The sequence below is a fragment of the Hyalella azteca genome, unplaced genomic scaffold (genome assembly GCF_000764305.2).
Source record: "Hyalella azteca isolate HAZT.00-mixed unplaced genomic scaffold, Hazt_2.0.2 contig15788, whole genome shotgun sequence".
NCBI classification, from domain to species: domain Eukaryota; kingdom Metazoa; phylum Arthropoda; class Malacostraca; order Amphipoda; family Hyalellidae; genus Hyalella; species Hyalella azteca.
In genome coordinates, this window is record NW_025945627.1 from 4807 (window position 1) to 20478 (window position 15672).

At 37.1% G+C, this 15672-nt stretch overlaps 2 protein-coding genes and 1 long non-coding RNA gene across 3 annotated transcripts; 2 read left to right on the forward strand and 1 right to left on the reverse strand.

Moving 5' to 3' along the window:
• Positions 1-1592: 1592 nt before the first annotated feature.
• LOC108665444 (isocitrate dehydrogenase [NAD] subunit gamma, mitochondrial) lies at positions 1593-9086 on the forward strand. Its single transcript, XM_018152195.2, has 8 exons — positions 1593-1670; positions 3412-3518; positions 3635-3750; positions 4063-4253; positions 6563-6696; positions 7716-7947; positions 8312-8495; positions 9016-9086. Exons 1-8 carry the CDS (start codon positions 1650-1652, stop codon positions 9084-9086), a joined length of 1056 nt encoding a protein of 351 aa, XP_018007684.1. The 5' UTR covers positions 1593-1649.
• Positions 9087-9141: 55 nt separating this feature from the next.
• Positions 9142-12774, reverse strand: LOC108665442. The gene is made up of 5 exons (XM_018152194.2): positions 12273-12774; positions 11608-11777; positions 11120-11328; positions 10751-10910; positions 9142-10564 (listed from the first exon to the last, which is right to left on the reverse strand). Exons 1-5 carry the CDS (start codon positions 12418-12420, stop codon positions 10184-10186), a joined length of 1068 nt encoding a protein of 355 aa, XP_018007683.1. The 5' UTR covers positions 12421-12774; the 3' UTR covers positions 9142-10183.
• A 1142-nt stretch (positions 12775-13916) lies between these two features.
• On the forward strand, positions 13917-15347 carry LOC125179221. Its single transcript, XR_007157187.1, has 2 exons — positions 13917-14626; positions 15065-15347. It is a non-coding gene; the product is annotated as an uncharacterized LOC125179221 (long non-coding RNA).
• Positions 15348-15672: the final 325 nt, after the last annotated feature.

The following is a 15672-nucleotide window of genomic DNA, read 5'->3' on the forward strand; positions in this document are numbered from 1 at the left end:
ATCTACAAAATTGCTGAATTCCAACACCGTGTGACTAAATGCAGCATTTTGTGAGACTAATTTCATTTCTGCTCTTGGCTGTGTTATTATTTTTTAAGACATGGATTTTTTACAGGCAGTAAATATAGATAGCAAAGAAAATGTGGCAAATGTCGAGAAAATTTGGAATATTAGGCAGAAGTTTCCTAAAATTGCAGATAATAAGACTCTAAAATGGCAAAAGTTTCCTAAAATTATGGATCCAAATTTTCATGGTGATTTTTTAAAATCACTAGTGAAAATGCTAAAGTGATATATTGATGGACCTGCTAAAGTGATAAATTTATAAAGCAACAATGAGGAATACCTATATATATCCAGCCTTGCATAGGTACACGATCAGAAGTCAAGATTTGGACAATGTTTTAGTTTGAAGTAAGAGTATAGTCAGTGAAATTAATAGACTGATTCTACTACAATGCATCAAAACCTGGAGTTATTTAACCAAAAAATAAAAAAATTGGAGGGGGTACTCTGACAGGCTTTAATTAATAGCTTTTTTTTTGTGGGTCACATTTTTGATTTTTTAACCTATTACATATGCAAACTTTTTAAGTCTTTCTATTGTGTTATGTAGCCTCAGTATTAGGAGGCCTTTAATGCCCATCAAAAAAATTTTTCTATGTCAAATAGTTTTTGAGTTGTGGGGGTTTTTGTTAAAAAAACAAAAAGTGGTCTAAGTTACCCCATTTTACGGTATTCATTAAGTTCATAATTTGGTAGGAGGATGTGAGTTTTTGTAAACTATCAATTTTGGGGTTGCATTACTATCTTAAAATTTTGATATTTTAGTCTAATGAAAAATTCCTTGGTAAGCTCTACATTTCTGTGTCCATTGCATTTTCATAGCCAGTATAGCGAGTATACTGCCAGTAGTTGCGATTCAGAACAGATTTTGCAATGGTAAAAGATGGAAAGACAATGGCTAAATTTATGTCAAAGATGTGATAAATGGTAAACTTTTGGGTTCTTGGGAAGATTGAAGCAAATAAATAAAATAATTAGTGTAAATAGGGATTGTATCCCTGCAACTGACTAATTATATAATTGAGATCTTATAGAGTCAGATCAAGTAGTTTTTATTATTTTTTTTCAAAAAAAAAACTCAGTTCACTGTATTGTGAACTGAATTTCGGTAGATCCTGCATAGCAATTTAAGATTCAACAACACCTGGCCATCTGATTCAGGGTTTTTTGTTGTTAATTTTTTATAGCTTTCTGCATAAAATTATACCTAAGGATGATGAATAGCAATATCTACAATTATTGTAGCTTTGTTCTTCCTTAAATTGTAGATGGAGTGGAAAAACTATTAAAGGATAACCTTGTACCCTGAATCTTGTAAAATTATTCAAGAATTTTATTTATAATATTTCTTGTGATATGTGTGATCTATTGCACTCTTGCTTGTTTTTGAATACATTAGATAGTTGTTTGTCCTTGTATAATATATTTAATATAGGTAGTATGTTTGAGATCAAAGCTATTTGTTCTTATTTAATGAAGTTAGGATGAGACCATAGTTATTTTTTCCTATATAATGTGATGCAATATGGACAAGACCTAACTTGAAATGGTCCTTCCAGGTGCCCCATGTCTCACAAAGACTGATGGGAACAGAAGCTTCTCCTGTAAGTTTAATCATGTTCATCTGCATTTATTTTGTTCATGCCAGTGTCTCTCTGCTAATATGAAATTTTTGTCTATTAATCCCTCTTCATTGATGGCATTTTTTATTTCAACTGGTGATTATTGTCAAGTACAGGTTGTTGGAACCTGGATTTCTGCTATGTTATTTTGGTGCTCATGCGTTGCATGATGTTTTTTACTTTGCAATAACATCTTTGTAAACTCTTTGTTGGCAAGTTTGCATGTGTATACAGTAACTTTTATTAGCTTCCAATAAATATGTTTTGATCCCTGTTTTGAGGCTACCTTACGATGTCTCTGACTGCCACCAATGAATAATATGGGTTATATATATACCATTATTTTTCATTTTTAAAATGAAATAATATTTACAAATTTCTGAACATAGTATATTTGATAAATTCATCAACTGCAATTTGCTCCTTCAATATAAAAATTTGTTTAAATGCTTAAAATAATAAATCTTGCAATTGATCATACCGTGATTCACTAGTCTCACAAATCATGATTTCTGGCTATTATCATGTCTTGCTGCCAAGGAGGTTAAAGTTCCTAGCAGTTTATTTCTTTTGTGCATTTGTAACTTGTGTGTGGCTTTAGTTTGAATGTTGCACAGCTGCTCATAACTTTAGTGTTGCTTAACTGCTCATAACTTCAGCATTGCTTAACTGCTCATAACTTTAGTGTTGCTTAACTGCTCATAACTTCAGTGTTGCTTAACTGCTCATAACTTTAGTGTTGCTTAACTGCTCATAACTTCAGTGTTGCTTAACTGCTCATAACTTTAGTGTTGCTTCAATATAAGTTTGACCAACCTTTTTGTCTTCTTTTTGCATAGCTATGAACATTTCCTTATTTAAATCTCTTCCACAGCCTTGTTTTGATTTATGAATTATCTTCAAAATTATTGTTAATTCTTCCTGACACCTCATGCAATCAATGTGTTCACACCTCTGGCATTTTTTAATTTTCTTTTTGCAAGATTTTTTCAAATTTTTGAACATAGTGACTATATTTGATAAATTCATCAACTGCAATTTGCTCCTTAACCCTTTCGTGACTGACGGGACTGTGGCGTCCCGCTCTATGTTTTACCATATAACTTGCAAACAGCACAACATTAGGGGCGCAGCTAACCACAGGGACATTTTAGAAACACTCTTGCACCAAAATATAGTGACATCTGGCATCTGGAGAGGTTAGCACCGCATCAAACATAATTGAGCATCGAGTGATTGCTGGATACGCTGAGTATTTTTTTTTTTGCCCATTGTATTTTTCAGCCAATACGAAGAACTATGTGATAAACTGCTACGTACTATTTTTGGCAAGTTTACTGCTAAAGTATTGGTAAGTGGATAGATGTGTGTTTTATCAAGTGTAATATACCATATATATGAACATTTCCTTATTTAAATCTCAGCCATAGCCTTGTTTTGATTGATGAATTATCTTCAAAATTATTGTTAATTCTTCCTGAGGCCTCATGCAATCAATGTGTTCACACCCCAAGCATGTTTGAATACACTTTTTTTGTATTTTTCACTTTTGTATTTTTGTAAAACTGAATACACTTTTTGTATTAAGTTCTAAATTCATTACATATATAGTTTGGCACAAAATTTTCATTAATGTCTCATTCAAGAGACATTATTAAATGTCTCTTGATGAATCAAATTATCTAAAAAAATTTTAAACAGAACTAATATTTTTCTGTGGCAGAAATGGGAGTTCCCGTATGCTCTGTATGGAGGCAGGCACACAGTCTCCCTGCTCTCAATGGACGGCATTGGCCCTGAGATGACTTCATATGTACAAGAAGTCTTTGAGTAAGTTTCAGGATTTGAGATATCAAACAAGTTGACGATTATGCTAATGCATTAATTTAATGATCGTGCATCTATTTATTTCTAGTCTGGTGTGTTTATTGCTGTCTTCATTACAGAGCTGCAAAGGTCCCCATTGAGTTTGAAGAGGTTGCCCTCAACAAAAACTTTAATTCTGATGTGGATTTTGAGAGAGCACTACTTTCCATTCGCCGCAATGGTATTGCACTTAAAGGTTTGTTCTTATAAATGTTTTTGGAAGATAATTTTTCCACTCTTATGTATGCAGTTCTTCTATTTTGAAAGCTGTGCTCAGAGCTTTTGGTCAATGGTTTAAAGTATTTATGTTTTATTGGACCATATATACCTTAAGTTTATGCATGCATAAAACAATGCATTTATGATATTTATGATAGCTTTGTGATAATTTTGTGCAAGTCCTTCATTCAATATTGTTATAAAATATAGAAACATTTATATGGGCTAATCAATAATGTTTGGTTCTGTTGCTGATGAAGCCCCCATCATGTATTCAATGACATTGCAGGGAGTCTGGAGAGCGAGTATGCCAGTCCATTCTACTCGAAGTCCCGCAACGCCGTCATGAGGGTGGAGCTGGACCTCTTTGTTAATTTGTTTCACTGCAAGACGTACCCTGGTGTGCCTGCCAAGCATGACCTGGACATTGTTGTCATCAGACAGAACACTGAAGGAGAGTACGCCATGATTGAACACGAGGTGAGTGCCCTCTATTTTTATGTTATCTTTGATCTTCTCGTAATTCTCATTGATGATTTGCTGGTTGATCAAAGTAAATCTGGGATTGTTTGATATTTCTTCCATTGAATTGGTTGAGGATTTTATTTTCATTGTGGATTTATTGTTTGGATATTTGTACTGTTATTTTGTCTGTTTTTCTCCTCCAAATATATTGCTGGAACTTTTTATCATGTCAAGGTGAACACGAATGGCTTGCGCAGCTGAGGCCCCAATGCCAATCTTGGCATTCCATTTTTGGTCTACTGGTGTCCATAGTAAGATGCGTGCCTAGTCTCACTTGTAGAAACTATTACTTATGAACACTAACATTGACTATTCTTTGGCTCTTTGTAAACTGTAAGCAAGTTCGTGTTCAGTCTTATGATCACGAATTGACCTGTGGAAAATAATGTAAAACCATTACCTGCTGTGTGGTATCATAAACAAGCATCTCAAGGGTGTAAAACTTTATTTTGGTCACAATAAAAATTTTTTGGCAAACTTTTGATTGCCTAATGGTAGATATAACCTTAGTTTTAAACAAACCTTAGACAGAAATAGGAATCCCTAAACATCACAGTTTTTTGTTGTATTTTCGTCTCCTTCTTGTCTTGTAGATTAAGTTTAAATAGAAAAAGTTGTTTTTCTCTTTTTTTTGTAGGGGGGGTGGGGCTGCAAAATTTTTTTATCTAGTGAGCCTCAAATAAATTTAAAACTGCTACCGGTATTGGCCAGAGAAATTGTAAATATTTCATGATTAATTTGGGGCCTTTTTTGATCTGAGAATCTAAATTTATAAACATTATCCCTAACGACTGCAATGAATTTCATATATTATGATGAAGAATATGTAATTTTTAAGTTTGCGCCTTATTTTCTCTATGGTAGATATTTTTTGAACTGTAAAGTTTCAATGGTAGTGCACATACTTTAATCATAGAAGTGTATTTTTTTCTTCCATCTCTGAACTGCAGAGAATTGCTTCATCGTAAGTTTACATTTTTTTTATTTGCATGTAGTTGAAGTGTAGCATGGCTTAGCTTGGTATTTAGTTCTCTTACTCTTGCCAGAGCTGAATGTCTCAATTATTTTGTAATTTTTTTTGTTGGAAATTAAACTTCTTGCACTGTAACTGAAGTTGAGTGCTTACTCTTGTGTTTAACTGTTTTTAGCAGATTTTTCCTTCAGCTTTTCCTACCGTACATTGCTTTTAGGTTTCTGAAAACCAAACTCACTTTCTAGCTGGTATCCTCAAAATTAGTTCCAGCACTCCACATTTCATTTGTTGATGATTTTAAATTCTCCTGGTAGATCATCTTATGTAGGATCTATGGTTTTTCTCTGAAATGATTTCATTTGATGTTCCTGTTAACCACACCAGCTGCCATATCATTTGATGTTCATGTTAACCACACCAGCTGCCATATCATTTGATGTTCATGTTAACCACACCAGCTGCCATATCATTTGATGTTCATGTTAACCACACCAGCTGCCATATCATTTTATGTTCATGTTAACCACACCAGGTGTTGTATGATTTTAGTTGCATATTGCTATAAAGTTTTTGTTTTCTGTTAGCAATGAAAAGTAATTATCTATGATCTTATTTCAAGTTTGCCATCTTAACTATCAATTCTATCAGAGTATAAGTGCCCTACCCAATGCAGACTTCACCTTGCCAGAAAAAAATATTCTAATTCCTTAACTTGTTTCTCCGCCACGACTTTGTGCTTGTGAATTAACACCATCTCTATAATGGATATGACTTCTTCATGATTACTGTGAATGCTTTGTGGTTATATTTACCTTAAGTAAAATCGAATCATAGTAGAATTTTCTGACCTGTTAAAATCTTGATCCAAGTTTCTTAAATTCATGCGGCTAGTCTAAACTCTAAACGTTCAGAGTGCTTTCAATAAAAAAGTTTTTCGTGGATGCTAATTTCGTTTGTTGAGAGCAAGCCAATGCAGTTCACTGCAAGTAATGTTATGTTATCGCTCGCTTGTTTACCAGCAGTCAGTGACAATACTGTATTTTGGTATGTTGTATTCTAATTACTAGTATAATAATGACTGAGATGATACGCGGTTAGGTGACTACATTGTCATGTAATTTTTTTACTAAAAAGTACAATAAAACGTTGGAATTTCATATTGTATATAAAGTGTGGTTGTGAGATGTAGCCTGAAAAAAATGTGATACTTGAAGAAATTGAAGGATTTGGTAAGTTAAAATATGTAATATAACTATGACGTGGAAATAAGATTGTGACAAATGATGTGCAGACCGTACCTGGTGTGGTGGAGTGCATTAAGGTCATCACCAAGGAAGCGTCTGAGAAGCTTGGCCGCTTTGCCTTCGAGTTCGCTGTCAACAACAACAGGAAGAAAGTCACGTGTGTTCACAAAGCCAATATTCAGTGAGTTCAGAGTTGTTCATTCTCTCATGTTAGTCTCTTAAAATTTTAAAATTGGCGAGGCTATCTTTACCGAAAACATTTGTCCTTACAGTAATGGAAGATCACCAGCGCTTAGGTGAAATATTTTTTCTAGATTCATCAAATCTTCACAAAAGCGAATAAGAACAAAGTGGGTATTCTTGCATTAACTTTCTAGAATTGAGGGCTTTATTTTAAAGCCAATTAGATTGGTTTGTTTTGTAGAAAGCCAAGTAAAAAGGTTAATTCAATAAGAATAGTTTAAGTGCTGCATTCCTAAATAAATTTATATCACAAAAGCTTGCTCGTTCAAGCAGCTTGTTCTACGTCAGTTTGACGTACTACATTCAAGAATTTTATAGGAATCGGCATATACTGCGCTGTGCGTCCCACTGAGTGCTGTGATAATTTGAATAATGATAAACATCTTGCTAATATCAGCTCTAAAGTCTTGAATAGATCATCAACGCATGTAGTGAAGTAAGAGTTCAATTGTATTTTATATGTTTATCAGGACAAGCATTTAATGTCAGTTTAAGGCCAACACAATAACTATCGACGCATTCATAGGGAAAGTAAGTATTATCTTAATTATCTAGACTCTAGAGTAATTACCCCGTATCACCTCCATCTTAATTACGCGTTGAGTTATTTATTCACAGTGTTTCTTGTCAAGCACTCCCGTCATATATTGATTATGTTTTCTAGTGGAGAAGAAAGTGGTTATAAACACATTTGTAACAACTGCCATACAATCTCTAAAGAATGCAAGATTTCGGAATATATGGACTTAGGCTTCGTAATCACTTGCAAGCAGCAATAACAGTCGCCGAAGATGTTATTTTAATCCTTGATCGTTGTTACAGCAGTTGTGTTGTAGATTTTATTAAAAGATTTATTTAACTCCAGGAGTTAGTTCCTTCCTATGACTATTTCGAATGTCGAATGGTGTTGGATGGTCCATGGTTGAATTTGTGTCATTAATGGTTTGCCATTTCCAGGAAGCAAACCGATGGCCTCTTCATGGACACCATGAAGTCCCTGTCAAAGGACTACCCTAGCATTGCATACCACGACATGATCGTCGACAACACCTGCATGCAGCTCGTGTCCAACCCTGGCCAATTCGACGTGATGGTCACGCCTAACTTGTACGGACTGTGTGTGCAGAACGTCGTGTCTGGGCTCGCTGGGGGACCTGGTCTCTATAGCGGCAAAAACTTCGGTGATAAGGTGCCTCATCTCTGTGATCTTTGAAGCTTTAAATGAAAGTTACAATGTATTAGGAATTGATTCGTCCGGTTTGAATGTTATGAATAAATTTTGCAGTATTTTTAATTTGAACTACTTTTTGATAAAATTAGCTTGCAACTATTTTATTTGCTGTCAGTTTAGTTATACCTACCGTTAATTTATGCTCAATAGATGTATGCATCAACTTTGCTGTGTTCTATATATACCGTATCATTAAAGAGCCTGGGACTTTCCATTGCAATAGTTGAGACGTGCTTATTGACAGTATGCTGTGTTCGTGCTTATTGACAGTATGCTGTGTTCGTGCTTATTGACAGTATGCTGTATACGTGCTTATTAACAGTATGCTGTGTTCGAGCCTGGCACCCGCAACACGGGCACACAACTTCGACCCAACGTGGGCAACCCCATAGCGATGCTGAACGCGTCTATTGACATGCTGCGACACCTGCGCCTCCACTCCTACGCGCAGGTCATTGACGACGCCATCCGACGCACGCTGTGCGTCGACAAGATCCATACTCAAGGTTTGTACTTTGTAAACACACTGTGTTTACAACATTGCAACAAATGAAGTGCAACATTGCAACAAACGAAGTGTAACATAGCAACAACTGAAGTGCAACATTGCAACAAACGAAGTGTAACATAGCTACAAACGAAGTGCAACATTGCAACAAATGAAATGCAACAATGCAACAGATGACGTGCAACATTGCCACAACTGACGTGCAACATTGCAACAAATGAAGTGCAACATTACAACCAATGAAGTGCAACATTGCAACACAAGAAGTGCAACATTGCACCAATTAAAGTGCAATATTGCAACAAATGAAGTGCAACATTGCACCAACTGAATGATATAACACGGGCTTGGTGCAGGAAGGCTTCCATTTGTATAGTAATTTGTTTATGATTCGCTCCACCTTTTCGTCGCGTTCGATCATATCTAATATCATGAACTAATTGAATGAAGTGCTTCAATTTAACATATAGGCTGCCACAGACACATTCAATGTATTTCATATTCTTCTTATTTGCCAGACTTGGGCGGGACGGCGAGCTCCATGGACGTGGTTCAGAACATCATCCTCAACATTCGTAGATCCTCCTAATGTCAATATTCTTCTTATTTGCCAGACTTGGGTGGGACGGCGAGCTCCATGGACGTGGTTCAGAACATCATCCTCAACATTCGTAGATCCTCCTAATGTCTTCGTCTGCGTTATTCGGGGTTATGCGGGATTTGAGTGGCGAAGTAAATAAAATTAAGTTTGTCACTGATTTCATCTCATGGAGTTCGTAACTATGATGACTCGTTGATTATGTGTCATCATAGCAAAAATAGTGAAATTCTCCAATATGAGAGGGATTAATGAAATCTTTCCTAAGGATGCAACCAGGATATTATGTAGGGAATGTTGAGCTTTGCAATTGTTAAGTGAAGCGTGTCCACGCCACATGTGTTCATGTAATTCAAAGCAAGCTGTGATCTAGGTCTACCCACTTGAATTAGAGTAAATCATATCTAATTGAATTAATAATCTCTTTTAGAAGGCTTGAAGTTCTCATGGAGCTACATATGTTCAGCCGTTAGTTATTACTCGTGGATCTAAGTATTGCTGGGCAATGAACTGTGGAATGCTGCAGCTGTTGAGCGCCAGATGAGTGTTTCGTTTTTATTTAATAAACTTGTCTCACTGTTAATTTGTTGTAGGAGGCTTTGATATTCCGATGAGGGATATCGGCAGTGGGAGGATTATTCCCCCCTGAGTATTATTGGGTGTTGTTCCCGGTAAAGTTTTTCTTGCCCTCTTGTACAGAGATGTTGCTTGGTAAATAAATAGCATTGATTCCACCATTCATTTTCTTCATCCTTAATTGTTTTCGGTTGTTTGCATTAAAACAACTTGGTTTACTTGCATTGTTTTCAAAATGTATTGAAAATTGATATTTCCGCTCTTCATCATCGCTTCGGGAATCTTCCTAAAAACTTGAGCTTCTGTGTTCGTAACTTGCGGAAAATTCACACAAATGTTGTTTTTTTGACATCCGAGCGACCCTGGAATTAATTTCTTCGCAAGACGCTCGCTTGAGAATGTCACTGTATATGCACACAAACTGAACTTCAGTTCATATTCTGTTCATTTTTGATACTTTATTTATGTCGGATTGTAGGAACTCAATGTATTTTCTCTAGTATTTAATACAATTAATATTCAGCGTACGGCCTTTTCTTGAAAATAAAATCTTCGCCGATCAAGGCCAGCAGCTCGTACTCTTTTTGGCGCATGAAATAAACGAGTTCGCGTTGCCCTGATGTCATGCTTGCCATGTTGGGCAGAGAACTCTTGACGGGCGTTGGACATGAAGTAGATTCTGGTGCTTGAGATAGTTGTACATTTGCATTCTGAGTCGAGGCAGTCGAAGCACTGGGCTGGGACTCTTTAGAGTCTGTAGTGGAGGGCGCGTGGCCCCGAGAATTATTTCTTTTTCTCTGTAGATTTCTGTTGGATTGCTCGCCGTCCAAGTGCGACGCCTCGACCTGCACCACGGTTATGTTGACGGCATCCCATGGCAGCGTCTGCAACACCTGCTTGGCGCAATCAGCAGATCGAGTAACGTTTCAAATTTACTTACAATGCTTGAATGCCTCCAATAGCATAAATATTTAATAAAAAAATTATTTTCTTACACATTGAATTTCACCGCGATTTACACGTCTCAATTTAAATTATATAGTTCTTTGATCATGTCTACGATGGGCGTGACATGTTACCTTCATCTCCAAGCCTTCGACGTCGAGCGCCAGGTAGTTGAGCTGCGTGAGATTAGCGGCCTTCATCACGGAGTAGAGAGGATAGCATTGCACTTGAGTGAAGATACCCTTGGTGCCTACCTCCTCTGCCCTCTGGAGGCGGCTCATGGTATCACTTTGTCTGCAACAAAGATAAGTTATTGATTCTTTTAGTAAAATGGTAGTCTAGTTCATTATTCATTACAATGCCCTGGAACGTAATTAGCAGATCTATGCGTGGGAAATGTTAGCTTCTTGGAGTTTTCGAATCGTCAATGTTCTTTCGGAAAGAGAGTTGAGATTGTGTATAACCAGGCCATATTTCAACTTACAAGCAACTAATGAACTGACTTAAGGGTTAGCTTTGACGCTGAAGTCGAAGGTGAGAGACAAGCATTGAGGGCTCTGGCTTTTCTGTTGCGTTTAGTCAGACTCCAGAAGTTCCAAGGGTCCGGCTCGACTAGGAGGCCCGACCAGCCCAGTTCCCGTTCCAGGTAGAGGCTGTTGCTCAAGTCTTCTCCGTTGTACCCTCCGGCCTCTAGAAAAGTTCGCTTACTGTTCTGAGCGAAAGATTGAGCAAACAAATGTGATAGTTTTTCATTATAGTAAATACAGTGCTGGAAAACGAATTTTAATAAAGTGTTGGAAACCATTTTTCGATTGCAATAACGCCCTCTCTTAACTGTCCTTTAGTCCGTTCTGTGTACCGTTAACACAAAACAATACTTATGCTCGAATAAAATCACATTTTGAATGTTAGTTATTGTTCCCGGTTTATTACTTTCAAGGAATCTGGTAAAGGAGTGCGAAGTAAGATAAAAGTTTTTCATCAAACTAGCCTTTCCCTTGAAGAGATCAGCGACGAAGCAGCTTTGGCCATTCTGGGAGAAGTCGACGAGGTGTGGGCGCTGCAGCTGATATGGTTGTTCAGATTCTCCTTTGACCTGAAGCGCTATCTCGTTCGCAAGTGCCTCGTTATCTTGAGACATTCCAGACAAATGCCAATCTCCTGAAAATTAAGCGATAAACATGGTCAAATTATTTCCACACATGATTATTGTAGACCGTTATTGGGCCTCATCAGTTGCTGCAAAACTCTTGCCAACAACGTTTGATCGTTCATTTTAGATCTATATCTCGACAACGCCTTACCTGCAATAAAAACTTGATATTTTCTCTGATAGGAAGAATGGATAATGATGGCTCCACAGTTTGTCAGAACCATCGAAGGATAGGAGGTTTATTCTCTCCTGGCATGATTTTTGTAGATGCTACTGTGGCAGCACCCTTGGCAGCCGCATAAGCATGTTAGTACAACAAATCTTTTGAATTATTTGAGAGTACGAGTACCCAAGTTATCAAATCAAAACTTACCTAATGTGAAAGCATCATTCTTCCGCAATAAATTGAATTGGTTAGATACTAGAACAGCGTCACTTTATTTCACATGAATGAGAGACTAATCAACCTAATTTCTGTATAATCAACTCAAGCACCAGCTCACTTCCCCCGTTGACTACCGGCGTGGTCCACGCGACTGAGTCGATGGCCAAGACGCGCAGGAGCACCAGAAGAACGAGTGTGGTGGCTGCTGCTGCCACGGCGTAGCCTCGGTGTTGCGCCGAACACCGAGCAAGTCTCTCCAAACACATCCTGGTGCCATTAACATTTACGATCGTATTTCTATGCCTAACAGATAATTTGTAAATTCAAAGCTCATTTACATGCTATCAGTGAAAGACTTCTTTGACATTTGCCTGTAAATCATGAAGACTTATGATTGCATTGTTTCTCGGCATTTCAAACACTTAATTCTAAAAACGGTAAAACACACAATCACACACCAAAACAATTTACGAAATAACGACTAAAAGAGGTATGGTATTGCAGCACACATTGCAAAACAGTTTTGCTGTAAAAAAGTCGAATGCTTATTGAAGATTGTCATTAATATTAGTCTGCACATTCCTCGTGTTTCATCCAGCATCTTGTTGATACTTATCCTTTAATGACAACCGCTTAGTGAGCTTCAACAGTTCCCTGACTTAAATGAATGGTTTGTACTTAAGCTAATTATATGAACAATAATATACCTTCACTCCACTCTCTCTCATTGAGCCTTATCATTTGGAAAACTTTGAACTGTAACGAAATTACTCTCAATACATTTTCAAATGTTGCACATTTCCATTTTTCGGGCTTAGTATGATTGACATTCACTTTTAAAATTACAATATAGCCAGACGTAAGCTCGTTTTATAACAAAAACGTGACAGGATAATTGGGAGAAATACGACAAATTTTCAACAATTCATTCACAGGTACCGTATAAATGAATTACACTAAGAATTTTCCACGCATGCAATGTCCAAAATGTTCAAATTACTTCCCACTGACAAGTTAACTCCCTTTAAGATGAAACTAAACGTCTCGTGTTCACTTCAAAGTCCTGACTGTGAAGCAGACACTGCGCTCCATCAGCTTGCAGTTTGCGGTGAAAGTGAAAGCCCGCAACGGGGCATTGGGGCTTTGTGGAACGGCCGAGAGAAAAACGACTTTCTATGTTGATTAAGATTGAAGCGACTCGATTAGAATGAAACGACGACTATAGCATAATAACTTAACGCTGGCTAACAAGAACAAAAATGGCAGCGGCACAAAAATTAATGTTCTTAGCCACAAATATTGGTGCCAAGCCGTGGATAATGATGGAAGACAGCTGTTCTGCTACATGTTAAGACGTAAGAAAAAACAATTAAACACGGTTGAGGTATACTATTTAGCCTACTTTTCGATGCATGAATTGCGATGTATAGGCATGCTACTAGTGTAAATTCAAATGTGTGCCACACAAGCGGAGGCTGCAGAGAAGTGAGTCTATTGTTTCCTCACTTGGTGTCTCACGTCGGTTTTGACGAAGATGTGTGAAGCTGGTAAGTCCTGTTTTCTGCACACAAAGCCGACCTTGGTCGTCCTGAATATGTCACTGAGCGATAATATTTGAGATTTCTTCGACTTATCAAAGAAATTAATAGACGGTCTGGAGTTTGACCCCAAAAACAAATTGTTGGGCTTAGGTTATCACCAATAAGATTATATTTCATTCCAGTTCTTGATGTATTTCAAAGCAGTATCTCAGCTGCTTTCATGGAGCTCTCAGCTTTCGTATCTGGACTGGACACTTGGAAATTCAACTTAAGTTTTTTTTTTAAATAAGTTCCAAACGAATATGACGATCATAGGTTCTGTTATTCGGTTTTGCTTCGTTTTTACTTTTGGAATTCCCGTCATAGCTTTCATGATTTTATTCGGATCGTGGAACGAAAGCGCAGCAACTTCAGAGACTGAAGAGAAGAAGGTGCGAAGTGAAACTGTCGATGAAAAAAAGATGCGTAACAACATTAATGAACAATTTGATTCATCGTATGGGACCATCTGCCACTCATTCTCTGATACCCATCCCATTTTAGAGAATGAGAATTGGACCGAAGATTCTTACACTGACCAGTCAGATCGCACACTAGCCTCAGTATGTAAGTGTGCAGGCTGCCAATCCCAAGTAGGAGGAAATTTAAACAGATCGTTCGTTATTTTTGAGAATACGCGGAAACGAGAATATGCAGGGAGTAACCGTAGCATGGAATCACTCTTTGCTTGTGATGCATCCGCTTGCTCAGAGGACTGCACAAAATATCAAGAAGATACTTCGTCACAACAAATTCAAGAGTTTTCTTTCTACTCCGTCGACGACTTGAGTCAGCTCTGCAGTTCTGGCTATGAAGCAGATCTCAGTGAGAACCTTAAGAGCTTCCACTCGGCTGTCTCTTGCTAATGTGACTACGACATGAAAAAAATGAGGTTAGCTTAGAATGATTTATATTTAAAATGTTATCTGAGTAAGTATATTGAACTTAGTAAACTTACTGGTAATCAAATCACCTGAGAAAGTGTCAGCCGCAAAAAGTTCTGAGAACAATTTGCCTATTACAATCAAACAACTCGACTAGAAAGAAACCTGTGGTCATTTAATTTTAACATCGCATTTAGTACCAAGTTTATTTTTACTGTGATAATTACCCATCTACTAATCTTCTTCAAGCTTGCACATAATTATAATTCGCATTTAATTATCAAAAATTTGTTATGACAATAAACAAACAATAGCGGACATGTATGGGGCGAGAACTTTCATTTTAGATGCCTATAAATCATAAAAAATCCGTCTAGAGAAAGATATGACCACTTAATATTCGTTTAATTTAGCACTAAATATTTTACATTTTTACTTTCTGGCAGATTCCGGTTTTCGAGTGGCGGGATCATTAATCACTAAAAGGTCACCGAGTCTCTTTCGTGAGTTAGAGTTCGAAACTGTGAGTCACAGGTTTAGAAGCACATACTCGATTATAATCGCAATAAAAGTTTGCAGAAATGTCAAATTGCAGTGTTTTTAGCTTCCAATTTTTGTATTATTTTACTGTTGCCCTTAGAAAAACCGACATGCAACGCAAGTTTTTGTGCATAGATCCATCCGATAGTACTTCTTAGTAAATGCAGAATGCTCCACATCACAACTTACTTCAAGCGTTTGAATTTCCTTCTACAACACTCGCGTTATCTTATTATTAACACATTTTAATCTCCACATTTTAATTTAATTGAATAAAGTTCATGCCGGCGCCAGTGGGTGGCCTCCAGGTTCGTTCGTTTGAATGTCAGCTCGGGCGGAACAGCAGCGCTTGTCTTTCATACGATAGCAGCGAGAATTTCTCTCTCACTCGAAGGCGATTTCAAAGAAGCATTTCGTAAAATCTTTGTTAGGAATCGTAGAATTAGTTCAAACGTTTTTTGGGGAGCCCTGAAGGGTAAAAAGTATTTCTAAACTGAAGGTCATTTCCGTTGAA